Source organism: Eschrichtius robustus, chromosome 6 (assembly GCF_028021215.1).
Source record: "Eschrichtius robustus isolate mEscRob2 chromosome 6, mEscRob2.pri, whole genome shotgun sequence".
NCBI classification, from domain to species: domain Eukaryota; kingdom Metazoa; phylum Chordata; class Mammalia; order Artiodactyla; family Eschrichtiidae; genus Eschrichtius; species Eschrichtius robustus.
In genome coordinates, this window is record NC_090829.1 from 62,010,044 (window position 1) to 62,037,110 (window position 27,067).

The 27,067-nt window shown below is 37.1% G+C and overlaps 1 protein-coding gene across 3 annotated transcripts in view; it reads left to right on the top strand.

Moving 5' to 3' along the window:
- Positions 1-27,067, top strand: part of ATP11B (ATPase phospholipid transporting 11B (putative)) — a 126,167-nt gene that overhangs the window by 42,397 nt on the left and 56,703 nt on the right. For all 3 annotated transcript variants that reach the window (XM_068546299.1, XM_068546297.1, XM_068546300.1), the window contains exons 8-12: positions 4,415-4,462; positions 6,620-6,684; positions 9,188-9,269; positions 11,220-11,370; positions 12,467-12,664. In XM_068546299.1, coding sequence (XP_068402400.1) covers positions 4,415-4,462; positions 6,620-6,684; positions 9,188-9,269; positions 11,220-11,370; positions 12,467-12,664 — 544 coding nt within the window. The remainder of the gene's footprint in view (positions 1-4,414; positions 4,463-6,619; positions 6,685-9,187; positions 9,270-11,219; positions 11,371-12,466; positions 12,665-27,067) is intronic.

The following is a 27,067-nucleotide window of genomic DNA, read 5'->3' on the forward strand; positions in this document are numbered from 1 at the left end:
ATTCACTTAACTATGGAATTGAAATACCTAGAACAGAATAGACACTCAATGAATATCTGTTGAATGAGTAAGTGAATGATAGAGTTCCACAGTATTACTTAATCAAAGGATTTGAGAACATTTTTATTGCCCATTTATTCATCATATATTGAGTGCCTCCAATAACTGAGGCATAGTGCTAGATACTGGGAATGCAGCAGTAAAGAAACAGTTATAGCTCCTGACTCCTAGAGTTTATAGTCTAATACTACATTATTCCCTAAGAACAGACAGAGCTGCAAAAGTGGAATTATTAGATTAAAACCCTAATCGAATTTGGCCTTTATTAAACCTACTGACACGTTACTTTCCAAAAACATTGGATTAATTTTTATTGCTATGAGCTAAGTATAAGTTTATGAGGCTTATTATTGTTTCAAAATGTTACTAGTATTAAGTTTTGTTTTTTGTGTTTTTAAAATTTATTTATTTATTTATTTTTGGCTGCGTTGGGGCTTTGTTGCTGTGCGCGGGCTTTTCTGCTGTGTGCGGGTGTCCCCTGCATTGGCAGGCAGATTCTTAACCACTGCGCCACCAGGGAAGTCCCTAGTATTAAGTATTATAGTTTTTAAATTTTTGCTAATTTTGTAGATAATAGTTTTATAGTTTTAAAACTAGTTTTAATTTATTGTGTTACTAGAAAGGCTGAACAGGGAGTTCCCTGGCAGTTCCAGTGGTTAGGACTCGGCGCTTTCACTCCCAGGGCCTGAGTTCAATCGCTGGTTGGGGAACTAAGATCCTGCAAGCCATGCAGCACGGCCAAGAAAAAAAAGGAAGGAAAGAAAAAAAAGAAAGGCTGAACATTTTTCTGTGTTCATTAATTTTTCTCCTTTGAACATTGTCAGTTCCTTCCCAATTACGTATTAGTTAACAGTGGTTACATTATTTCCCTTTTTCTTTTTTTTTAAATAAATGTATTTATTTACTTATTTTTGGCTGCATTGGGTCTTTGTTGCTGCGCACGGGCTTTTCTCTAGTTGCGGCGAGCGAGGGCTATTCGTTGTGGTGCACGGGCTTCTCATTGCGGTGGCTTCTCTTGTTGCGGAGCACGGGCTCTAGGTGCACGGGCTTCAGTACTTGTGGCTGGCGGGCTCTAGAGCACAGGCTCAGTAGTTGTGGTGCACGGGCTTAGTTGCTCTGCGGCATGTGGAATCTTTCCGGACCAGGGCTCAAACCCTTGTTCCCTGCATTGGCAGGTAGATTCTTAACCACTGCGCCACCGGGGAGGTCCACATTATTTCCTTTTAAAAAACTTTAACAGCTTATTGAGGAGAGGCTAGAGTATGGTTAAGAAATTATCTCTGCCCAACCACTGGAAGAAATAAAAACTAGGAGAGTCTTCTGTTTAGGTACAGACTCTAGCAGGTGCCTATTTCACAGTATTCTCCATAGTCTCTTTCCTTGGCTCCTTTGCTCTTTTTGTTCTTTTTTTTTATTCTTTCTATTCTCTTTATTTTTTGTAGACTCTAACTCATCAGTTCTACTTCTAGGAATTTTTCCTAACAAAATAATGAAATTCTGCTTCTAGAAATATATCTTAATGAAAATGTGAAAAGATATGTACACTGGCTTGTTCAGGGCTATATTGTTTAGACTGTCCATAAGTTGGGAAAAAAACCTAAGCTTCTGTCAGTAGTGAATTACTTAAATAAATTATGCAGTGACCCAAAAATACAATGCTATGTGTGGCCATTAAAAGTAATGATGTGGATCTGTATTTTTGACAGGACATGTTAAGTGGGGAGAAAATGTTACCAGCAGTATTTATGATATGATCCCATTTTTGTTTTTAAGATACATACATATTTATATGTGCATGGAAAAAAAGCCTGGAAAACATACCTCAAAATATTAATAATGTTTTATTTGAGTAGTGGGATTACTGATGATTGTTATTTCCTTTTTGTCGTCTTTTTACATTGTCTGAATCATTTTATAAAGTTGTGTATTTGAGTGTATTTAGTCTTTATAATCAGTAAAGAATAATAAAGCTCTTTTCCATTTTGAAACAAATCATAGTGTGGGTTTGGAGAAAGGGCTACGGAAAGTGCAGAATGAGTTAATCCAGCATGGTACTGGCATGAACAAATACAAGAAGTGCTTTAGAATCAAGGATAACGGGACAGATAAAATGAAGGAGAACAGGTCTCTTGTTGGCATTTGGCTCAGGAAAATTGAAAGACTGACCACACATTATCTCTGAACAGTGCCTAGGAGTCACCAGCTGAATTGGCTCTTTGAATCTAAATCCAAAGTTTGAGGCTCAAACCAGAGCTACATAAAATTCCGTTAAGTGAAGATAATTAAAAAGCAGGACTTCCCTGGCGGTCCAGTGGTTAAGACTCCATGCTTTCACTGCAGGGGGCACGGGTTCGATCCCTGGTTGGGGAACTAAGATCCCGCATGCCACGCGGCACGGCGAAAAAATAAAAATTAAAAAAAAAAAAAAAGCATTGCTTCTTCCTGATACAGGAGGGTGAAGGAAGAAGAAGTAAGAGATTAGCAAGAAATAATGAATCCAAAGTCTGCAAGGGGTAAAGCATCTGTGACCTGGAAACAGGAGGGATAATAGGGGACATTTGGAAAGTCGTGCTTAATATTTCTTTGCATAGTTAAATGATTAACATGAGGCTCTGCCCAGAATTTGCTTCAACTCAGAATTTACCTCTCACTATTATAGAAAGTAATTTTTCACTTGAGTTGACTTTGTGCTATGGAGCTGTTTTGGTAGTGGACGTTGGAACTAAAAGGCCAGGCTATGAAAATTCATTATAACAACAGGCCACTCACTCTAAATTTCAGGAAACCAAAAGTTAAAGAAGCTCTGGAGGTCACTAATAGTTTTTTTGCTTACTACTCTACCCTCCGCACGTAATTCACACATAGTAGTTGCTCAGTGAATATTTGTTGGATAAATGAGTGCATGAATAAGTACGTGAATGAGTGAATGAATGATTCTGGTTACCGGAGTCTTTATTTAGTAAACTGTGATAAAAATGTATGAGCATTCATTGTTAGCTAAATAATATATGCATCTCTGTGTAGCAATTATAAAGTCTCATCATGACCAAACTGATAATCATAATAATATATTACATTTGCATTGCCATTTTGAAAACATTTTTTCATTCATTAGTTTGCTCATAGCTGGAGTAGAGATGGCAAGAATATTATTATTATTTCTTTAAAGACAATACTTTCATGTCACCATTTGGAACACCTGGCGTCCCAGTCTGCTCTTAATCATCAGAATACTTAATTTATAGTCAAATGTCAGGTCATCTTTGAGCCTGTGTCCTTATCCCCAGCCAGGAGCCTGTGTCCTGTATCCCCAGGCCCAATATATTCCTTGAGTGTCAGAGTTGTGGGTAACTGCATAAAAGCTACAGTATCCCACCTTAGGAGGTCGCAGAGATGGGATGGAGAGGGGAGAGTGGCAAGTTGAAGAAAGCCATAGGCAAAGTCCAATCAGTAGTCATTAGAGGGCAAGAAAGGCCCAGGATGTCAATAATCACAGGGGAAAGGAAATGTTGAGGACAAAATCTGAAGGAGAATGAAGGGTGGGAGAGGCCTGAGCCCAGAGGCAGTCTTGATCCAGAAGAGGTCAACCTGAGTCAGGAACCCTGGAGGCTGTGAAGCAAAGGGCAATGGATTAGGGGAATCAGACATCACAGAAGAGTTGGACAAGCCTGTACCCATTGGAGAAGGTAACAACACCGCCCATGACGTGTAGCAGCAGCAGGAACAGAGTGAGGTTTCTCTAATGCATGGACCCATAGACTTTAAGTAGCAAGTTGACAAGGGTCATGTGCAGAACACTGCCAGCAGCCCCATGTAGACATAGTACAGGATCCCCAAGTCTAGATGCAGGCCAAGAATTGGGCAGAAGGCTTGGGTACCAAAAAGGTCATGTTGCCAAAGTTGGTGAAATAGACCATGAGGAGAGGTAGTGTGAGGCAGCTGTGGGCAGCAGCAGCAGCTTATAGCGCCAGTGCAGATTCAATACATCATCTGTGAAGCCCAGGAAGATTATGCAGCAGATGGCAAGGAGCACACTTCATGGTGAGGGAAGGCTTTACACTGCTCCTCCACAAAGCAGTTCAGGAAAGGGAAAGGGGTGAAGCAGAAGAGGATGATAAGGCAAACAGCACCACTGATCGCTCCCTGGGACTCTAAGAATATTAATTTTTTAAAGCTTAATGACTGATTTACCTTTGTAATTTCTAACATGAATATCGGACCATTCATATATGCAAAAGATTGGTTTTGTTTCATATCTAAGAATAGTGCCAGAACTGTCTTAAAATTTTCCACCCATTGATGTCATAAGTAATGTATTATTAGTTTTTTTGTAACATAGTGAATTCTTTGATAGATTCATGGGACGAATGATAATAACTCAACAAATGGAAGAAATTGTAAGGTAAGAATAAATTTGCATTATCCAATCGCTTTTAAGTGAGAATTGTTTGGGGGAGGGACTAAAATCAAGTTAAAGGGAGATTAGATAAGTAAGCAGCATATCATGGGAAAGGGTTAATTTAAAAACATTTAGCATTTCATCTTCTAGTAATTTCTAGCAGCAGATGAGATGAGGATGAAGCAAATGCCAGGAAATGACATCAAAATCATTTAGTAAGATTATTTGTGTACTCGTATTTCTTTGTCTGATATATTAGGTAGTAACATAAAGGAATCATAGTGGTCCCTATCCAGATCCTTACACATCTAAACCTACCACCACATAAGTCTCTAATACAAAAAATGTCTTATGTAATATTTAACAAATAAAAATGTTATGGTCTTCTTCACTTCAAAATCATTCCTTACAAACTAGAATATTTATTGGCCAATAACTTCTTATATACTCTTCTGATTGGTTATTTGGTTGGTTGGTTGTTTTGATTTGTTTTCCCTCAATATGCAGGTTAATTTCTGGTATGTACATGAAAGGCTTTGGGTCATTTCAAAGATTTTCTAATAGGGTGAGATTACATTGTTACTCGTGACCACAAAGCTGAATTTAGAATAAACCCTGGAATCAGCCCTTGAACTTCTAATTAACGTAGCACTCCACCTCTTTTCTGGAGACGTTCAATTTATACTGACTGCATGAAATAAGTAACTGACATAAAGAGTTGAATATTTTTTAAAATGAAATCCTTAAGACAAGCTACCAAAAATATGCATCAGCATGGATTCACATTTTTAATAAAAGTCAACACAGGAGCACGTTCAATAAACTGTGTAACAAGGTCTTTCTAAGTGTAGGACCCCTGCTGAATAACAGTGACTGGGTTTTATTTTGATTTCTATAGTGACATACTGGGATGCATGTGTGGATACATAGTATGAATTGCATTAAGATATTGTGGCTGGTAAAGGAAAAGATCAATTATGTTACCTTAGCAGGTAGAATGGTTTTAAAAAAAAAGAGAGCCGTGTTCTTTGCTAAAGCAACCAGAGTGAACTGATGGATTATCTTTTAATTTGAAGCTTTCTATCATTATATCCCAATTTTATATGCCAACATGAGCTCAAAGTTTTTCTATTCATTGCTGGAACCAAAACCAAGTAGAAAAGAGCTATAATATGGCTCCTGAATAATTGATTTTGGAATATCCATTCAGTGTGCTCCAGATACAACTATATAATAAAACCATACTTGTTAACCATAGCCCAAACACCTGCCCCCGCCCCCCACGCTGTGTTCATTGGATTATTTTTTTTTTACAGTGTTTAGGTTTGCAGACCTCTTCAGAATTGGTTCAGATTCTGTTTGATTTGGATAACTGTGTATGTATATTTCAGAGAAGCCTTATGATAAGGAATATCAACAAAATTAAGGCTTTTTTACTTATCCATACCAGAGTCTTATCATTTGCTATCACTAAGAAAATACAATTTTCCTTTCTAGTTATTTCTTCTCGTTTTATATCTCCTTTATGGAGAGAAATTCAAACAGCAAGAAGACCTGTGCTCCAAGAAGTATGCAATGCAAGTAGTCAAGTTGTAGTGTTGATCTTGCCTAGAAAAAGTACTAACTCACTTACTATGTTATCTTTTATAACCTAGTATAATTTTAATTGTGCAGAACTCATGCAGTTATATACAAATCATACTACAATTTATGTTTATTTTGCATTTTTTTCTTCACGCAACCTTGTTTACACTGCATTTTAATTCTGTATTTTCCCTTTGAAAACCGTTAATTGATTTTGCTCAAAATTTTAAAATTTTATCTTCTGTAAAACATTTTAAAGTCATTGCTTAATTTTTGGTTTTGTTGAGTTTTATGTTTAAACTTCTGAAACAAGTGGCTTTGTGATTTTATCTACAGGCATAGTCTTATTTCTGAGCCATTAATCTTAAAATGACTGAAATGCTAAGGCAGATATTTGTTGTTATGGTAACTAACATCATGATTGACCTCGACAGCTTTACAGTAGCAGAGATTTTGGTTTTATATGAAAGCATTGTTATAAGTATAGCTGAAGTACCTTCTGTCTGCTAAAGATGCCATTTTAAAATTTAATTGAAATTTTAATATATTCAATGGTTTTGGTTATTTTTTCCCTAGACCTCTGGGGCCAGAGAGTCTCTTGCTTCGTGGAGCCAGATTAAAAAACACAAAAGAAATTTTTGGTTTGTATATATTGAAAATTTTAAATTATAAATTTGTTTTGATGCTTTATATGAAGTATTTTTAAAAGCACAGCATTTGTGGTCTTTTGGTTAGATAATTTATTGTCTATGATAATTTTCTTTCAAAGATGGTATTAATATAATTTTGTGTTGTATTTTTTGTTAATTCCTATTTTTGAGTAATAGGTTAGAACCTTGCTCTTATATTTTCTTTGTGAATACTTCATGCTAAGATAATTCTGGCACTTCTGTTAATGGTGTTGAGAACTATATACTCTGACACCTTGGTGCAGTAAACCACTTGTATAATTCCATTATGACTCTTAGATTGGATTGTTAAAACTGCTGACTCATTTGTTCATCCATTTATTCATTCAATGAATTCTTATTGATCTGTGACTATATAACAGATACTGTTGGAACACACACTGACTGGATCAAAAGGATGAATAAATAGTGCTCTTGCATTGTCGAGCTGAACTAATTCACTATGCTCTGAGTCAACTCTAGGTAAATTGTGAAGTCAGTGATAACCTGTGGCTGTCAACTGGCTCCTCGCCTTTCAGGAATGGCCCATCATATTCTGGCCAGCTTATGTTATTCACTGAATATTTACAGCTTTTGAGCTCTTCTTCCTCAGTCTCTTCTTTCCTGTTTACTGTACTGTATCTTATCTCTCAGTATTAGGCTCTCTGATAAAGAATTCCATATATTTTTTAAAAAGGAAAATAACTAGTATGGCAAAGATGTGGAGAAATTGGAACCCTCCTACATTGCTGGTGGGAGTATAGAATGTTGCAGCTGCTGTGGAAAATAGTTTGGCAGTTCCTCAATAAGTTAAACATAGAATTACCATATCACTCAGCAATTCTGCTTCTAGCTATATACCCTAAAGAATTGAAGACAGGTGCTCAAACAAAGGCTTGTATGAGAATGTTCATAGCAGCACTGTTCACAATAGCCAAAGGGTAGAAACTGCCCAAATGTCTATCAACTAATGAATGGATAAACAAAGTGTAGGATATCCAAGTAATGGAATATTATTCATCCATAAGAAATGAAGTACTGATACATGCTACAACATACATAAACTTTGAAAACATTATGCTGAATGAACGAAGTCAAACACAAAAGGCCACATATTGTATGATTTCATTTATACTTAAAATACCCAGAATATGCAAATTCATAGAGACAGAAAGTAGATTAGTGGTTCCCAGCAGCTGGGGAGTGGAGGGGAATTGGGAGTGATTGTTTAATGGGTACAGGGTTTTTTTGGCGGGGGGCGGGTGATGAAATAGTCTCAACTTAGATTAGGATGGTTGCACAACATTGTGAATGTAAACTAAGTGCCACTGAATTGTATTAAAAAGGCAAACTGTATGTTATGTGTATTTTACCACAATTTTTAAAAGGGGACCATAGTAAAGTTTTAATGGCAGAAGCCAGAGAAAATCTCCAGGGCTTTTAGGCCCTCTCGTGTAATGCTGTATTTTAACAACTCTCTAGCAGTAACACGTTTCACACTCTTAAAATTTAGGAAATGTGTATTTGAATGCCTTTAAATGGGTCTGCTATTGTTTTCCTCAGAACCACCTCTCTGTGTTGTACCATTTTGTTTGATTTCTCACATTTCTATAATTTTGGTGCCCTTTGTCATTTGAGTTGTAATCCCTGCCTTGGAAGGATAATTCCAATAGTGAAAATTCCAGTTATTGATCATCTTTCTGTTTCTAGACATTTTGCTAATCTGTCACACAACTCTCATACCAGTTTTATTAGATATTTTTCCCATTTAAAGATGGGGAAATTGAGACTCAGAAAGATTAGATAACTTGCTCAAGGTCACAGAACTAATAAGTGGCAGAGCTAGCCTTCAAACCAAGCTCTAACTCCAAAGTTTTTTAATAAGACTGGTCTTACCCCAGTTTTAGTCCCCTTATTACTGTCATTCTCATCTCAGTCATTCACATAGGCACGTATTTTTAAAATAACACTTTCCTTGTGTTTATTTCATTTACTCTGGCAGATTCCATATTATCTTTCCAGTGTTTATGAGATTATGTCTAGACTCCAGATTCTGGCATTCAAGGTCTTTCAAACTGACGCCAATCCATTGTTACAGCCTAACAGAAAGCGCTTTTCTATTTCTTTGTCAACACTGTTTGCTCTGTCTATAATAGCCTTCCTTGCCTTGTTTATCTTTCCGAATTCTTTCCTCCATCAATTCCAACTCAAATAATACCTCTTTCATTCAGATATCCCAGTTATAATTCAGGAACAGAACCCACATGCCTTCCTCATTCAGCAGGTTGAATGACTGGAATTTCCCAAAATTGCACTTGGAAAGCCTTTTTTAAAAAACTCCAGAAAGACTTAAAGGAAAGCCTAATTCTGAGAACTCTCAGATGATACAGTTTCTTAGATTTTCTTTCGTGCTAGTGAGTACATTTCTTTTGTGAAATATGGTAGAGGATTATCTTAAGACTGTTTTGTTTTGCAGGTGTTGCTGTGTATACTGGAATGGAAACTAAGATGGCATTAAATTACAAGAGCAAATCACAGAAACGATCTGCAGTAGAAAAGTAAGAAAACTATTTTCATTTATTTACACATAAATATGACTTTTTAAAAATTAATTTATTTGCTTGCACTGGGTCTTAGTTGGCGGCAAGCAGGCTCCTTAGTTGTCACTTGAGGGCTCCTTAGTTGCAGCATGTGAACTCTTAGTTGTGGCATGCATGTGGGATCTAGTTCCCTGACCAGGGATCAAACCCAGGCTGCCTGCATTGGGAGCGCAGAGTCTTAACCACTGAGCCACCATGGAAGTCCCAATATGACTATTGATATGTATATTATTCTATATGTATAAAATGTGTATATAAAAATATATATTTCAAGTCAACAAAAGATAGTATCCTTGAAGATAGGGATGGTTTCTCATTTTTATTTATTTAATTTTAATTTATTGAAATATAGTTGACATAAAATATTATGTTAGTTTCAGGTGTAGTACATAGTGATTTGACATTTGCATACATTATGAAATGATCACCACAGTAAGTCTAGTAATTGTCTGTCCCCATACAAATTATTGCAATATTATTGACCATATTCCTTATGCTGTATATTACGTTCTCATGGCTTACTTGTTTTATAACCCAAGGTTTGTACCTCTTAATCCCTTTCACCTATTTTACCCATCCCCCCAATACCAGCAGGCAACCACCTATTTGTATCTGTGAGTCTGTTTTCATTTCGTTTTGTTTTGTTTGTTTTTAATATTTATTTATTTGATGTGGACCATTTTTGAAAGTCTTTATTGAATTTGTTACAATGTTGCTTCTGTTTTATGTTTTTGGTTTTTTTTGGCTGTAAGGCATGTGGGATCTTAGCTTCTCAACCAGGGACTGTGTGTGTGTTCTTAGCTCCCTGACCAGGGATCGAACCCGCACCCCCTGCATTGGAAAGCAGAGTCTTAACCACTGGACCACCAGGGAAGTCCCTGTTTTGTTTTTCTAGATTCCACATATAAGTGAGATCATACGGTATTTGTCTTTTTCTGTCTGACTTAGCATAATGACCTCTAGATTCATCCTTGTTGTCACAAATGGCAAGATTTCATTTTTTTTCTCCCCCAGAGAAAAGACTCTTGGGAGTCTCCCTGCCTAATGGGAGACGTAGGCAGGTTTATTGGCTATGGGGAAGTACCAACATAAAGGGTGTACCAGTGAGCCACTGCCACCAAATTGCTGCATTATAAACTGTCCTACAACTCATTCACTTCCATTCATTGTCACAGATGAGTGGATTGGCTGAGGGTCAGCTGAGCTCTGCCGGGAGGAGCTGAGATGACTCAGCGTTGCCTCTCATGTCTCTCTTCTTCCTGGGACAGGCTAATGCAGAAATGTCCTCTTCTTCTTCTTTTTTTTTTTTTAATGATTTATTTATTTATTTTTGGCTGCATTGGGTCTTCGTTGCTGTGTGCAGGCTTTCTCTAGTTGCGGCGAGCGGGGGCTACTCTTCATTGCTGTGCGAAGGCTTCTCATTGCAGTGGCTTCTCTTGTTGCGGAGCATGGGCTCTAGGCGCGCGGGCTTCAGTAGTTGTGGCACACGGGCTCAGTAGTTGTGGCTCGCGGGCTCTAGAGCACAGGCTCAGTAGATGTGGTACACACATGCTTAGTTGCTCCGTGGCATGTGGGATCTTCCCGGACCAGGCCTCAAACCCACATCCCTGCATTGGCAGGCGGATTCTTAACCATGGCACCACCAGAGAAGCCCACTATAAGCATTTTGAACGGTAGTTAACTATAGTAAATATGCTTGTAATCTTATGTATCTGTTCTTTTATTGCTAGTAAATGGATTGAATTGAACGGTCATTTCTTAAAATCAAAGACTGTGTCCTTTAAATAGCTACTGTAATATCTTATATATTGATATTTAGTATCTTATTTAATACCAATGTTAATTTCCAAACAAATGAGTATAGTAACATATAATTGATACACTTTATATTCTCTTTCTTCATTTCAGGTCAATGAATACATTTTTGATAATTTATCTAATAATCCTTATTTCTGAAGCCATCATCAGTACTATCTTGAAATATACATGGCAAGCTGAAGAAAAATGGGATGAACCTTGGTATAACCAAAAAACAGAACATCAAAGAAATAGTAGTAAGGTACTTCATGGTGTTCTTGACTCTGTTACAAAGAAAATTTTATTCTTTGGAAATTTTATTTCTTTTAATGCTTTGGTAGTGACTTCTGATAGGAGTGACCACTGTCATCCCTAAAACTGTCACTATTCAAGGGTGACAAAAGGATATTGCACGTGAAGAGTAGCCAGCATGTTTGTACTGGTATGCTTTTTACATTTTACAGCATAAGCAGTTATATTCCCTATGGCATGACTTGAATAATTAAAAGAGATCACAGACATTTAAGTCATCTGTATTGGCATTCCACTTCAGTACTACAAATTGAAATTTTTATTCTATTTACTGTATGTAAATAGAATTTTCAATTCTATCAGAATAATTCAAGGAGTCTTACTGTCAATATATTGGTGGTATGAAGTAAATACAAATTATGTCATAAAAAGTTTTAAACTGATTAAATATGGACTACCAGGAGAAGTTAACCTGCAATTTTGGTAAATTGTTCTCCACATTTCACTTTAGATTAAAGTACAAATATTGGAAGATAAGTCTGAATCTCAAGAGACCAAAAAGCAGATAATCACAGGAACATATTTTCAGTATCATTTACAATTAGGTATTTTATCTTTTACAGAACATATTTTAAAATGTGGAACTGCTATGCCATTGAAGTAGGCTATTCCTGTGTAATCTGTAATTGAGAGTTTTAATTTCTAGCCGTTCTAGCCTAGCAATTATTTTACATTTTTAAAATTACAGTCAATTTTTAGTTATCTGTGATTTTGATGTGTAGAAATAGAATGGTAAGTATGCTACAGAGGATCTAATTATAATTTTGCCGTAAGTAATTTCAGTCACACCAGGCTTTTTTGGTAGCTTCTAAAGAGTAACAAATTAAGTAATTTGGTTTTAACCTTTCTTCTTTTAATTTGTTCAAGATTCTAATGAGCAATAAAATAACCAAAGGAGATGTGTTAAAAAGACAATTCAGTAAATGAATTTCAATTCATGAGACTTTTCTGCTTCAGAATATAGTTGATGGTCTGTTTAGATATGAAACTATCTGATAATTTTCTTCATATTTTTCTCTTATCAAGCAATCATTTTTTTCCCCTAGATTCTGAAATTTATTTCAGACTTCCTTGCTTTTTTGGTACTCTACAATTTCATCATTCCAATTTCATTATATGTGACAGTCGAAATGCAGAAATTTCTTGGTTCATTTTTTATTGGCTGGGATCTTGATCTCTATCATGAAGAATCAGATCAGAAAGCTCAAGTCAATACTTCTGATCTGAATGAAGAACTTGGACAGGTAAAAATGATCCGTTTTTTTTCTAATTTGTTATTTTTATCAAAATAATGTGTACAAAGACTAATAAAACTAAATATTACAAGGCTTATACCAAAAAACAGCCCCACTTTCTTTGCTCCACACCTAATTTCTTGTTTCCCATTTTGAAATCTTAAGCTGTTTCTTTCATTATTTAGCACTGTATTTCTATATAGTATTCTTTCTTGATTTTTGAATTTGAGCCATTATTTACTATGGAATATAGATATAATACTATACTACTCCTTCCACACACATACCCAGACATATACCCACTTTGCCTCCCCATGACACCCCAGTATTGTTAAATCACAATTTGGGATTTAATAAATATTCATTTACCTTATTAAGACTGTTTTGATATTATTTACTAATTCCTAGTTCTCTTTGTTTGCTCTGTAATACTATACTTACATTTTTCTTTCTTATGTATTTTGGTTTTGCTGGAGTTAATTGCTCTGTTTTTTATTTGCTTAATTTTCAATTACCACAAACAAATCTCTGACAAGTATATGAACCATCTCTCCACGTATTTCAAACACACCAGGTAATCTAGGATTTCCTTTCTCTTTCTTGTTATCCTGCTCACTTTCTGTTTTGAAGCCTTTTATTTTTCTGCTTCAATTTGGACTTCTTTCTGGGCCTGCTTCTCAGCTGTCACCGTGGACTTGCTTTTCCATCACCCCAGAACTTCCTTTGTCTCCCACCCGTTTTGGATTTCCTGTGTTCTGGATCCCATGTCTTCTCACCTGTTGCTTATTCTCTTATTTTGGTGGAACACATCTCCTAATAACTTGAAAAAGGATGCATAACAGGGAAATATTTTGAGACTTTGCACGTCTGAAAATATCTTTATTCCCTTCTTACACTTGATTAGTAATTTAGCTGGGTAAGGACTTCACTGGTGGTCCAGTGGTAAGGGATCTGCCTTGCAGTGCAGGGGACGCGGGTTTGATCCCTGGTCAGGGAACTAAGATCCCACATGCTGCAGGGCAACTAAGATCCCACGTGCAGCAACTACTGAGCTTGCGCACTCCAACGAGGAGCCCACGCACCGCAATGGAAGATCCCGCATGCCTCAACGAGGATCCCGTGTGCTTCAGCTAAGACCCAACACAGCCCCCCAAAATTAAAATATTAATAAAATAAATAAATAATAAATAAATCTTTTAAAAAAATAATTTATCTGGGTAACACATCCCAGGTTGGAAATTATTTTTCCTCAAAATTTCAAAAGCATTTCTCCATTTATTTCTAGCTTCCAATGTTTTTGTGAGAAATCCAATGCCATTCTGATTCTCAGTTCTTTATGTGAGATCTGTTGTTTTATCTCTGGAAGTGTTTAGTGTTGTAGGATCTTCTCTTTGTTCAATGAATCTGAAATGTTATGATGATATACCTTGGTGTGAGTCTTTTTTTTTTTTTCTTTCATTGGGCAATAAACTCTGTGAGCCCTTTTAACCTGGAAACACAAGTCCTTCAGTTCTAGGAATTTTTCTTATATTATTTCTTTGGTAAAGTGTCTTTTTATGTTTTGTGGGATTTTCTTTTGAAATTTATTATTTTGGATGTCAGACCATTTATCTTGATTCTCTAATTTCTTTGACTTTCAATTTTAATTTCTCTGTTTTTATAATCTTCCTGGGAGAATTCATGAACTTTCCTTTTCACCTATCTTTTTTTTTTTGCTTTGTTTGTTTTTTTATACTGCAGGTTCTTTATTAGTCATCAATTTTATACACATCAGTGTATACATGTCAATCCCAATCGCCCAATTCAGCACACCACCATCCCCACCCCACGGTGGTTTTCCCCCCTTGGTGTCCATACGTCTGTTCTCTACATCTGTGTCTCAACTTCTGCCCTGCAAACCGGCTCATCTGTACCATTTTACTAGGTTCCACATACATGCATTAATATACGATCTTTGTTTTTCTCTTTCTGACTTACTTCACTCTGTATGACAGTCTCTAGATCCGTCTACGTCTCAACAAATGACTCAATTTCGTTCCTTCTTATGGCTCAGTAATATTCCATTGTATATATGTACCACTTCTTCTTTATTCATTTGTCTGTCGATGGGCATTTAGGTTGCTTCCATGACCTGGCTATTGTAAATAGTGCTGCAACGAACACTGGGGTGCCTGTGTCTTTTTGAATTACGGTTTTCTTTGGGTATACGCCCAGTAGTGGGATTGCTGGATCATATGGTAAATCTATTTTTAGTTTTTTAAGGAACCTTCATACGGTTCTCCATAATGGCTGTATCAATTTACATTCCCACCAACAGGGCAAGAGGGTTCCCTTTTCTCCACACCCTCTCCAGCATTTGTTGTTTGTAGATTTTCTGACGATGCCCATTCTAACTGGTGTGAGGTGATACCTCATTGTAGTTTTGATTTGCATTTCTCTAATAATTAGTGATGTTGAGCATCTTTTCATGTGCTTCGTGGCCATCTGTATGTCTTCTTTGGAGAAATGTCTCTTTAGGTCTTCTGCCCATTTTTGGATTGGGTTGTTTGTTTCTTTAATATTGAGCTGCATGAGCTGTTTATATATTTTGGAGATTAATCCTTTGTCCGTTGATTCGTTTGCAAATATTTTCTCCCATTCTGAGGGTTGTCTTTTCATCTTGTTTATGGTTTCCTTTGCTGTGCAAAAGCTTTGAAGTTTCATTAGGTCCCATTTTTTTATGTTTGTTTTTATTTCCATTACCCTAGGAGGTGGATCAAAAAATATCTTGCTGTGATTTATGTCAAAGAGTATTCTTCGTATGTTTTCCCCCTAAGAGTTTTATAGTGTCCGGTCTTCCATTTAGGTCTCTAATCCATTTTGAGTTTATTTTTGTGTATGGTGTTAGGGAGTGTTCTAATTTCATTCTTTTACAGGTAGCTGTCCAGTTTTCCCAGCACCACTTACTGAAGAGACTGTCTTTTCTCCATTGTATATCTTTGCCTCCTTTGTCATAGATTAGTTGACCATAGGTATGTGGGTTTATCTCTGGGCTTTCTATCTTGTTCCATTGATCTATGTTTGTTTTTGTGCCACTACCATATTGTCTTGATTACTGTAACTTTGTAGTATAGTCTGAGGTCAGGGAGTCTGATTCCTCCAGCTCCGTTTTTTTCCCTCAAGACTGCTTTGGCTATTCAGGGTCTTTTGTGTCTCCATACAAATTTTAAGATGATTTGTTCTAGTTCTGTAAAAAATGCCATTGGTAATATGATAGGGATTGCATTGAATCTGTAGATTGCTTTGGGTAGTATAGTCATTTTCACAATATTGATTCTTCCAATCCAAGAACATGGTATATCTCTCCATCTGTTGGTATCATCTTTAATTTCTTTCATCAGTGTCTTACAGTTTTCTGTTTACAGGTCTTTTGTCTCCCTAGGTAGGTTTATTCCTAGGTATTTTATTCGTTTTGTTGCAATGGTAGATGGGAGTGTTTCCATAATTTCTCTTTCAGATTTTTCATCATTAGTGTATAGGAATGCAAGAGATTTCTGTGCATTAATTTTGTATCCTGCAACTTTACCAAATTCATTAATTAGCTCTAGCAGTTTTCTGGTGGCATTTTTAGGATTCTGTATGTATAGTATCATATCATCTGCAAACAGTGCCAATTTTACTTCTTCTTTTCCAATTTGTATTCCTTTTATTTCTTTTTCTTCTCTGATTGCCGTGGCTAGGACTTCCAAAACTATGTTGAATAATAGTGGTGAGAATGGACATCCTTGTCTCGTTCTTGATCTTAGAGGAAATGCTTTCAGTTTTTCACTGTTGAGAATGATGTTTGCTGTGGGTTTGTCCTATATGGCCTTTATTATGTTGAGGTAGGTTCCCTCTATGCCCACATTCTGGAGAGTTTTTATCATAAATGGATGTTGAATTTTTTCAGAAGCTTTTTCTGCATCTATTGAGATGATCATATGGTTTTTATTCTTCAGTTTGTTAATATGGTGTATCACATTGATTGATTTGCGTACACTGAAGAATCCTTGCATCCCTGGGATAAATCCCACTTGATCATGCTGTATGATCCCTTTAATATGTTGTTGGATTCTGTTTGCTAGTATTTTGTTGAGGATTTTTGCATCTATATTCATCAGTGATATTGGTCTGTAATTTTCTTTTGTAGTATCTTTGTCTGGTTTTGGTATCAGGATGATGGTGGCCTCATAGAATGAGTTTGGGAGTGTTCCTTCCTCTGCAATTTTTTGGAAGAGTATGAGAAGGATGGGTGTTAGCTCTTCTCTAAATGTTTCATAGAATTCACCTGTGAAGCCATCTGGTCCTGGACTTTTGTTTGTTGGAAGATTTTTAATCACAGTTTCAATTTCATTACTTGTGATTGGTCTGTTCATATTTTCTATTTCTTCCTGGTTCAGTCTTGGAAGGTTATACCTTTCTAAGAATGTGTCCATTTCTTCCAGGTTGTCCATTTTATTGGCATAGAGTTGCTTGTAGTAGTCTCTTAGGATGCTTTGTATTTCTGTGGTGTCTGTTGTAACTTCTCCTTTTTCATTTCTAATTTTATTGATTTGAGTCCTCTCCCCCTTTTTCTTGATGAGTCTGGCTAATGGTTTATCAATTTTGTTTATCTTCTCAAAGAACCAGCTTTTAGTTTTATTGAATTCTTTGTTTCTATTGTTTCTTTGTTCTTTGTTTCTATTTCATTTATCTCTGCTCTGATCTTTATAATTTCTTTCCTTCTGCTAACTTTGGGTTTTGTTTGTTCTTCTTTCTCTAGTTCCTTTAGGTGTAAGGTTAGATTGTTTATTTGAGATTTTTCTTGTTTCTTGAGGTAGGTTTGTATTGCTATAAACTTCCCTCTGAGAACTGCTTTTGCTGCATCCCATAGGTTTGGATCGTTGTGTTTTTGTTGTAATTTGTCTCTAGGTATTTTTTGATTTCCTGTTTGATTTCTTCAGTGATCTGTTGGTTATTTAGTAACGTATTGTTTAGCCTCCATGTGTTTTGTGTTTTTTACGTTTTTTTCCCTGTAATTCATTTCTAATCTCATAGTGTTGTGGTCAGAAAAGATGCTTGATATGATTTCAGTTTTCTTAAATTTACCAAGGCTTGATTTGTGACCCAAGATGTGATCTATCCTGGAGAATGTTCCATGTGCACTTGAGAAGAAAGTGTAATCTGCTGTTTTTGGATATAATGTCCTATAAATATCAATTAAATCTATCTGGTCTATTGTGTCATTTAAAGCTTCTGTTTCCTTATTTATTTTCATTTTGGATGATCTGTCCACTGGTGTAAGTGAGGTGTTAAAGTCCCCCACTATTATTGTGTTGCTGTCGATTTCCTCTTTTATAGCTGTTAGCAGTTGCCTTATGTGTTGAGGTGCTCCTATGTTGGTGCACACATATTTATAATCATTATATCTTCTTCTTGGATTGATCCCTTGATCATTATGTAGTGTCCTTCCTTGTCTCTTGTAACATTCTTTATTTTAAAGTCTATTTTATCTGATATGAGTATTGCTACTCCAGCTTTCTTTTGCTTTCCGTTTGCATGGAATATCTTTTTCCATCCCCTCACTTTCAGTCTGTATGTGTCCCTAGGTCTGAAGTGCATCTCTTGTAGACAGGCATATATATGGGTCTTGTTTTTGTATCCATTCAGCAAGCCTGTGTCTTTTGGTTGGAGCATTTAATCCATTCACGTTTAAGGTAATTATCGATATGTATGTTCCTATGACCATTTTCTTAATTGTTTTGGGTTTGTTTTTGTAGGTCCTTTTCTTTTGTGTTTCCCACTTAGAGAAGTTCCTTTAACATTTGTTGTAGAGCTGGTTTGGTGGTGCTTAATTGTCTTAGCTTTTGCTTGTCTGTAAAGCTTTTGATTTCTCCATCGAATCTGAATGAGATCCTTGCCAGGTAGAGTAATCTTGGTTGTAGGTTCTTCCCTTTCATTACTTTAAGTATATCGTGCCACTCCCTTCTGGCTTGTAGAGTTTCTGCTGAGAAATCAGCTGTTAACCTTATGGGAGTTTCCTTATATGTTATTTGTCCTTTTTCCCCAGCTGCTTTCAGTAATTTTTCTTTGTCCTTAATTTTTGCCAGCTTGATTACCATGTGTCTCGGCGTGTTTCTCCTTGGGTTTATCCTGTATGGGACTCGCTGCGCTTCCTGGACTTGGGTGGCTAATTCCTTTCCCATGTTAGGGAAGTTTTCGACTATAATCTCTTCAAATATTTTCTTGGGTCCTTTCTCTCTCTCTTCTCCTTCTGGGACCCCTATAATGCGAATGTTGTTGTGTTTAATGTTGTCCCAGAGGTCTCTTAGGCTGTCTTCATTTCCTTTCATTCTTTTTTCTTTAGTCTGTTCCACAGCAGTGAATTCCACCATTCTGTCTTCCAGGTCACTTATCCGTTCTTCTGCCTCAGTTATTCTGCTATTGATTCCTTCTAGTGTAGTTGTCATTTCAGTTATTGTATTGTTCATCTCTGTTTGTTTGTTCTTTAATTCTTCTACATCTTTGTTAAACATTTCTTGCATCTTCTCGATCTTTGCCTCCATTCTTTTTTTGAGGTCCTGGATCATCTTCACTATCATTATTCTGAATTCTTTTTCTGGAAGGTTGCCTATCTCCACTTTATTTAGTTGTTTTTCTGGGGTTTTATCTTGTTCCTTCATCTGGTATATAGCCCCCTGCCTTTTCATCTTGTCTATCTTTCTGTGAATGTGGTTTTTTTCCACAGGCTGCAGGATTGTAGTTCTTGCTTCTGCTGTCTGCCCTCTGGTTCCAGCTATGTTTTGATTTCTTTTATCTGTATTGTAATGTTTTTAATTTCTAATATCCTAGTATATCTGAATGGTCTTTTTTTTTTTTTTTTGGCTGCGCAGCTTGCGGGATCTCACTTCCCCAACCAGGGATCGAACCCATGTCCCCGCAGTGGAAGCGCAGAGCCCTAACCACTGGATAACCAGGGAATTCCCAGAATGGTCATCTTTTAATTACATCTTCTTTTTTTTTTTTTTTTTTTTTTTTATACAGCAGGCCCTTATTAGTCATCCATTTTATACACATCAGTGTACACATGTCAATCCCAATCGCCCAATTCACCACACCACCACCCCCACCCCCGCTGCTTTCTCCGCTTGGTGTGCATACGTTTGTTCTCTACATCTGTGTCTCAATTTCTGCCCTGCAAACCGCTTCATCTGTACCATTTTTCTAGGTTCCACATAAATGCGTTAATATACGATATTTGTTTTTCTCTTTCTGACTTACTTCACTCTGTATGACAGTCTCTAGATCCATCCACGTCTCTACAAATGACCCAATTTTGTTCCTTTTTATGGCTGAGTAATATTCCATTCTATATATGTACCACATCTTCTTTATCCATTCATCTGTCGATGGGCATTTAGGTTGCTTCCATGACCTGGCTATTGTAAATAGTGCTGCAATGAACACTGGGGTGCATGTGTCCTTTTGAATTATGGTTTTCTCTGGATATATGCCCAGGAGTGGGATTGCTGGATCATATGGTAGTTCTATTTTTAGTTTTTTAAGGAACCTCCATACTGTTCTCCATAGTGGCTGTATCAATTTACATTCCCACCAACAGTGCAAGAGGGTTCCCTTTTCTCCACACCCTCTCCAGCATTTGTTGTTTGTAGATTTTCTGACGATGCCCATTCTAACTGGTGTGAGGTGATACCTCATTGTAGTTTTGATTTGCATTTCTCTAATAATTAGTGATGTTGAGCATCTTTTCATGTGCTTCTTGGCCATCTATATGTCTTCTTTGGAGAAATGTCTCTTTAGGTCTTCTGCCCATTTTTGGACTGGGTTGTTTGTTTTTTTAATATTGAGCTGCATGAGCTGTTTATATATTTTGGAGCTAATCGTGTTTTTTTATCCATCATCTTCTCCCCATCCCCGCTGCCACCAACCTAGTCTAATAAACCTTTGTTTCTACCTGCAGTGCTGCACTATTCTCCTAACCGGTCTCCCTGCGTCTGCTCTTGACCTCCTCCAATCAGATTTCTACTCTGCTGCCAGAGTGAAAAAGCAATTTAAAAAATGATATCCAAGTATTATTTGCCATGGTTAAAAACAATGTATCGCCACCCATTTACCCCAATCCCCTAGCCCTCGTCCTGGTGGGAACTTCCAGCTCCTTTAACTACTATTTACAGTAGCCCGGATGCCTTCCAATAATATGCTTCCGTTTCTGTTTCTTATGTATCTTAGACATTATTCATTGAATTCCTGATGTGATAGGTAAAGGTTTAGCTCACAGAAAACACTGAAATGCTCTTCACTGCAGAGTCAAGTAGTGTATTAGTCTTTTTTTTTTTTATAACATCTTTATTGGAGTATAATTGGTTTACAATGGTGTGTTACTTTCTGCTTTATAACAAAGTGAATCAGTTATACATATACACATGTTCCCATATCTCTTCCCTCTTGCGTCTCCTTCCCTCCCACCCTCCCTATCCCACCCCTCTAGGTGGTCACAAAGCACCAAGCTGATCTCCCTGTGCTATGCGGCTGCTTCCCACTAGCTGGCTATTTTACATTTGGTAGTGTATATATGTCTATGCCACTCTCTCACCCTGTCACATCTTACCCCTCCCCCTCCCCATATCCTCAAGTCCATTCTCTAGTAGGTCTGTGTCTTTATTCCCGTCTTGCCACTAGGTTCTTCATGACTTTTTTATTTTTTTCCTTAGATTCCATATATATGTGTTAGCATACTGTATTTGTTTTTCTCTTTCTGACTTACTTCACTCTGTATGACAGACTCTAACTCCATCTGCCTCACTACAGATACCTCCATTTCGTTTCCTTTTATGGCTGAGTAATATTCCATTGAATGTATGTGCCACATCTTCTTTATCCATTCATCCGATGATGGACACTTAGGTTGCTTCCATGTCCTGGCTATTGTAAATAGAGCTGCAATGAACATTTTGGTACATGACTCTTTTTGAATTATGGTTTTCTCAGGGTATATGCCCAGTAGTGGGATTGCTGGGTCGTATGGTAGTTCTATTTTTAGTTTTTTAAGGAACCTCCATACTGTTCTCCATAGTGGCTGTATCAATTTACATTCCCACCAACAGTGCAGGAGTGTTCCCTTTTCTCCACACCCTCTCCAGCATTTATTGTTTCTAGATTTTTTGATGATGGCCATTCTGACCGGTGTGAGATGATATCTCATTGTAGTTTTGATTTTCATTTCTCTAATGATTAATGATGTTGAGCATTCTTTCATGTGTCTGTTGGCCATCTGTATATCTTCTTTGGAGAAATGTCTACTTAGGTCTTCTGCCCATTTTTGGATTGGGTTGTTTGTTTTTTTGTTATTGAGCTGCATGAGCTGCTTGTAAATCTTGGAGATTAATCCTTTGTCAGTTGCTTCATTTGCAAATATTTTCTCCCATTCTGAGGGTTGTCTTTTGGTCTTGTTTATGGTTTCCTTTGCTGTGCAAAAGCTTTTAAGTTTCATTAGGTCCCATTTGTTTATTTGTGTTTTTATTTCCATTTCTCTAGGAGGTGCAGCAAAAAGGATCTTGCTGTGATGTATGTCATAGAGTGTTCTGCCTATGTTTTCCTCTAAGAGTTTGATAGTGTCTGGCCTTACATTTAGGTCTTTAATCCATTTTGAGTTTATTTTTGTGTATGGTGTCAGGGAGTGTTCTAATTTCATACTTTTACATGTACCTGTCCAGTTTTACCAGCACCACTTATTGAAGAGGCTGTCTTTTCTCCACTATATATGCTTGCCTCCTTTATCAAAGATAAGGTGACCATATGTGCGTGGGTTTATCTCTGGGCTTTCTATCCTGTTCCATTGATCTATGTTTCTGTTTTTGTGCCAATACCAAACTGTCTTGACTACTGTAGCTTTGTAATATAGTCTGAAGTCAGGGAGCCTGATTCCTCCAGCTCCATTTTTCGTTCTCAAGATTGCTTTGGCTATTCGGGGTCTTTTGTGTTTCCATACAAATTGTGAAATTTTTTGTTCTAGTTCTGTGAAAAATGCCAGTGGTAGTTTGATAGGGATTGCATTGAATCTGTAGATTGCTTTGGGTAGTAGAGTCATTTTCACAATGTTGATTCTTCCAATCCATGAACATGGTATATCTCTCCATCTATTGTATCATCTTTAATTTCTTTCATCAGTGTCTTATAGTTTTCTGCATACCAGTCTTTTGTCTTCTTAGGTAGATTTATTCCTAGATATTTTATTCTTTTTGTTGCAATGGTAAACGGGTGTGTTTTCTTAATTTCACTTTCAGATTTTTTATCATTAGTGTATAGGAAGGCAAGAGATTTCTTTGCATTAATTTTGTATCCTGCTACTTTACCAAATTCATTGATTAGCTCTAGTAGTCTTCTGGTAGAATCTTTAGGATTCTCTATGTATAGTATCATGTCATCTGCAAACAGTGACAACTTTACTTCTTCTTTTCCGATTTGGATTCCTTTTATTTCTTTTTCTTCTCTGATTGCTGTGGCTAACACTTCCAAAACTATGTTGAATAATAGCAGTGAGAGTGGGCAACCTTGTCTTGTTCCTGATCTTAGTGGAAATGGTTTCAGTTTTTCACCATTGAGGACAATGTTGGCTGTGGGTTTGTCATATATAGCCTTTATTATGTTGAGGAAAGTTCCCTCTATGCCTACTTTCTGCAGGGCGTTTATCACAAATGGGTGTTGAATTTTGTCGAAAGCTTTCTCTGCATCTATTGAGATGATCATATGGTTTTTCTCCTTCAATTTGTTAATATGGTGTATCACGTTGATTGATTTGCGTATATTGAAGAATCCTTGCATTCCTGGGATAAACCCCACTTGATCATTGTGTATGATCTTTTTATTGTGCTGTTGGATTCTGTTTGCTAGTATTTTGTTGAGGATTTTTGCATCTGTGTTCATCAGTGATATTGGCCTGTAGTTTTCTTTCTTTGTGACATCTTTGTCTGGTTTTGGTATCAGGGTGATGGTGGCCTCGTAAAATGAGTTTGGGAGTGTTCCTTCCTCTGCTATATTTTGGAAGAGTTTGAGAAGGATAGGTGTTAGCTCTTCTCTAAATGTTTGATAGAATTCGCCTGTGAAGCCATCTGGTCCTGGGCTTTTGTTTGTTGGAAGATTTTTAATCACAGTTTCAATTTCAGTGCTTGTGATTGGTCTGTTCATATTTTCTATTTCTTCCTGGTTCAGTCTCGGAAGGTTGTGCATTTCTAAGAATTTGTCCATTTCTTCCAGGTTGTCCATTTTATTGGCATAGAGTTGCTTGTAGTAATCTCTCATGATCGTTTGTATTTCTGCAGTGTCAGTGGTTACTTCTTCTTTTTCATTTCTAGTTCTATCGATTTGAGTCTTCTCCCTTTTTCTCTTGATGAGTCTGGCTAAAGGTTTATCAATTTTGTTTATCTTCTCAAAGAACCAGCTTTTAGTTTTATTGATCTTTGCTGTTGTTTCCTTCATTTCTTTTTCATTTATTTCTGATCTGATCTTTATGATTTCTTTCCTTCTGCTAGCTTTGGGGTTTTTTTGTTCTTCTTTCTCTAATTGCTTTAGGTGCAAGGTTAGGTTGTTTATTCGAGATGTTTCCTGTTTCTTGATGTAGGCTTTTACTGCTATAAACTTCCCTCTTAGAACTGCTTTTGCTGCATCCCATAGGTTTTGGGTCGTTGTGTCTCCATTGTCATTTGTTTCTAGGTATTTTTTGATTTCCGCTTTGATTTCTTCAGTGAACACTTCGTTATTAGGTAGTGTGTTGTGTAGCCTCCATGTGTTTGTATTTTTTACAGATCTTTTCCTGTAATTGATATCTAGTCTCATAGCATTGTGGTCGGAAAAGATACTTGATACGATTTCAATTTTCTTAAATTTACCAAGGCTTGATTTGTGACCCAAGATATGATCTATCCTGGAGAATGTTCCATGAGCACTTGAGAAAAATGTGTATTCTGTTGTTTTTGGGTGGAATGTCCTATAAATATCAATTAAGTCCATCTTGTTTAATGTATCATTTAAAGCTTGTGTTTCCTTATTTATTTTCATTTTGAATGATCTGTCCATTGGTGAAAGTGGGGTGTTAAAGTCCCCTACTATGATTGTGTTGCTGTCGATTTCCCCTTTTATGGTTGTTAGTATTTGCCTTATGTATTGAGGTGCTCCTATGTTGGGTGCATAAATATTTACAATTGTTATACCTTCTTCTTGGATTGATACCTTGATCATTATATAGTGTCTTTCTTTGTCTCTTGTAATAGTCTTTATTTTAAAGTCTGTTTTGTCTGATATGAGAATTGCTACTCCAGCTTTCTTTTGATTTCCATTTGCATGGAATATCTTTTTCCATCCCCTCACTTTCAGTCTGAATGTGTCCCTAGGTCTGAAGTGGGTCTCTTGTAGACAGCATATATATGTGTCTTGTTTTTGTATCCATTCAGCCAGACTGTGTCTTTTGGTGGGAGCATTTAATCCATTTTCATTTAAGGTAATTATCAGTATGTATGTTCCTATTCCCATTTTCTTAACTGTTTTGGGTTTGTTATTGTAGGTGTTTTCCTTCTCTTGTGTTTCCTGCCTAGAGAAGTTCCTTCAGCATTTGTTGTAAAGGTGGTTTGGTGGTGCTGAACTCTCTCAGCTTTTGCTTGTCTGTAAAGGTTTTAATTTCTCCATCAAATCTGAATGAGATCCTTGCTGGGTAGAGTAATCTTGGTTGTAGGTTTTTCTCCTTCATCACTTTAAGTATATCCTGCCACTCCCTTCTGGCTTGCAGAGTTTCTGCTGAAAGATCAGATGTTAACCTTATGGGGATTCCCTTGTGTGTTAACCTTATGGGGATTCCCTTGTGTGTTATTTGTTGTTTTTCCCTTGCTGCTTTTAATATGTTTTCTTTATATTTAATTTTTGATAGTTTGATTAATATGTGTCTTGGCGTGTTTCTCCTTGGATTTATCCTGTATGGGACTCTCTGTGCTTCCAGGACTTGATTAACTATTTCCTTTCCCATATTAGGGAAGTTTTCAACTATAATCTCTTCAAATATTTTCTCAGTCCCTTTCTTTTTCTCCTCTTCTTCTGGGACCTCTATAATTCGAATGTTGGTGCGTTTAATGTTGTCCCAGAGGTCTCTGAGACTGTCCTCAGTTCTTTTCGTTCTTTTTTCTTTATTCTGCTCTGCATTAGTTATTTCCACTATTTTATCTTCCAGGTTATTTACCCGTTCTTCTGCCTCAGTTATTCTGCTATTAATCCCTTCTAGAGTATTTTAAATTTCATTTATTGTGTTTATCATCGTTGCTTGGTTCCTCTTTAGTTCTTCTATGTCCTTGTTAAATGTTTCTTGCATTTTGTCTATTCTTTTTCCAAGATTTTGGATCATCTTTACTATCATTGTTCTGAATTCTTTTTCAGGTAGACTGCCTATTTCCTCTTCATTTGTTTGGTCTGGTGGGTTTTTACCTTGCTCCTTCATCTGCTGTGTGTTTCTCTGTCTTCTCATTTTGCTTATCTTACTGTGTTTGGGGTCTCCTTTTCGCAGGCTACAGGTTCGTAGTTCCCGTTGTTTCTGGTGTCTATCCCCAGTGGCTAAGGTTGCTTCAGTGGGTTGTGTAGGCTTCCTGGTGGAGGGGACTAGTGCCTGTGTTCTGGTGGATGAGGTTGGATCTTGTCTTTCTGGTGGGCACGTCCACGTCTGGTGGTGTGTTTTGGGGTATCTGTGGCCTTATTATGATTTTAGGCAGCCTCTCTGCTAATGGATGGGGCTGTGTTCCTGTCTTGCTAGTTGTTTGGCATAGGGTGTGAGCACTGTAGCTTGCTGGTCGTTGAGTGAAGCTGGGTCTTGATGTTGAGATGGAGATCTCTGAGAGATTTTCGCCGTTTGGTATTACGTGGAGCTGGGAGGTCTCTTGTGGACCAGTGTCCTGAAATTGGCTCTCTCACCTCAGAGGCACAGCCCTGATGCCTGGCTGGAGCACCTAGAGCCTTTCATCCACACAGCTCACGCTTTCCACAAGGAAAATGTTCCAATGGATTAAAGTCCGAGCCCCCACTTCCAGCTGGACCGGGTTCTGGTGCTTTTCCCACAGCTGAGTCGGTGAAGCAAAACTGGCCAAGAGGTGCCACTGTCACTCCCACTTCGCAGCTCACATCTTATTCTTGTTTCTTGAATATAATCTGTTTTTTCACCTCTTTGCGGATATTAGTGACAGTTTCTTTAAAGCCTTCTGCTAGTTGCATTTTCTCAGTTTTTTCCTAGTTCCTTTTTCAGTACATCAGTTCTGCTGTAATGTGACATATGCATTCCTAAAATCACTGTGCTATGCGAAATTACTTAGTAAAAACCACAGGGCTTATGGGAAAATGGGATTGGGATACAACAAAAACTTTGTC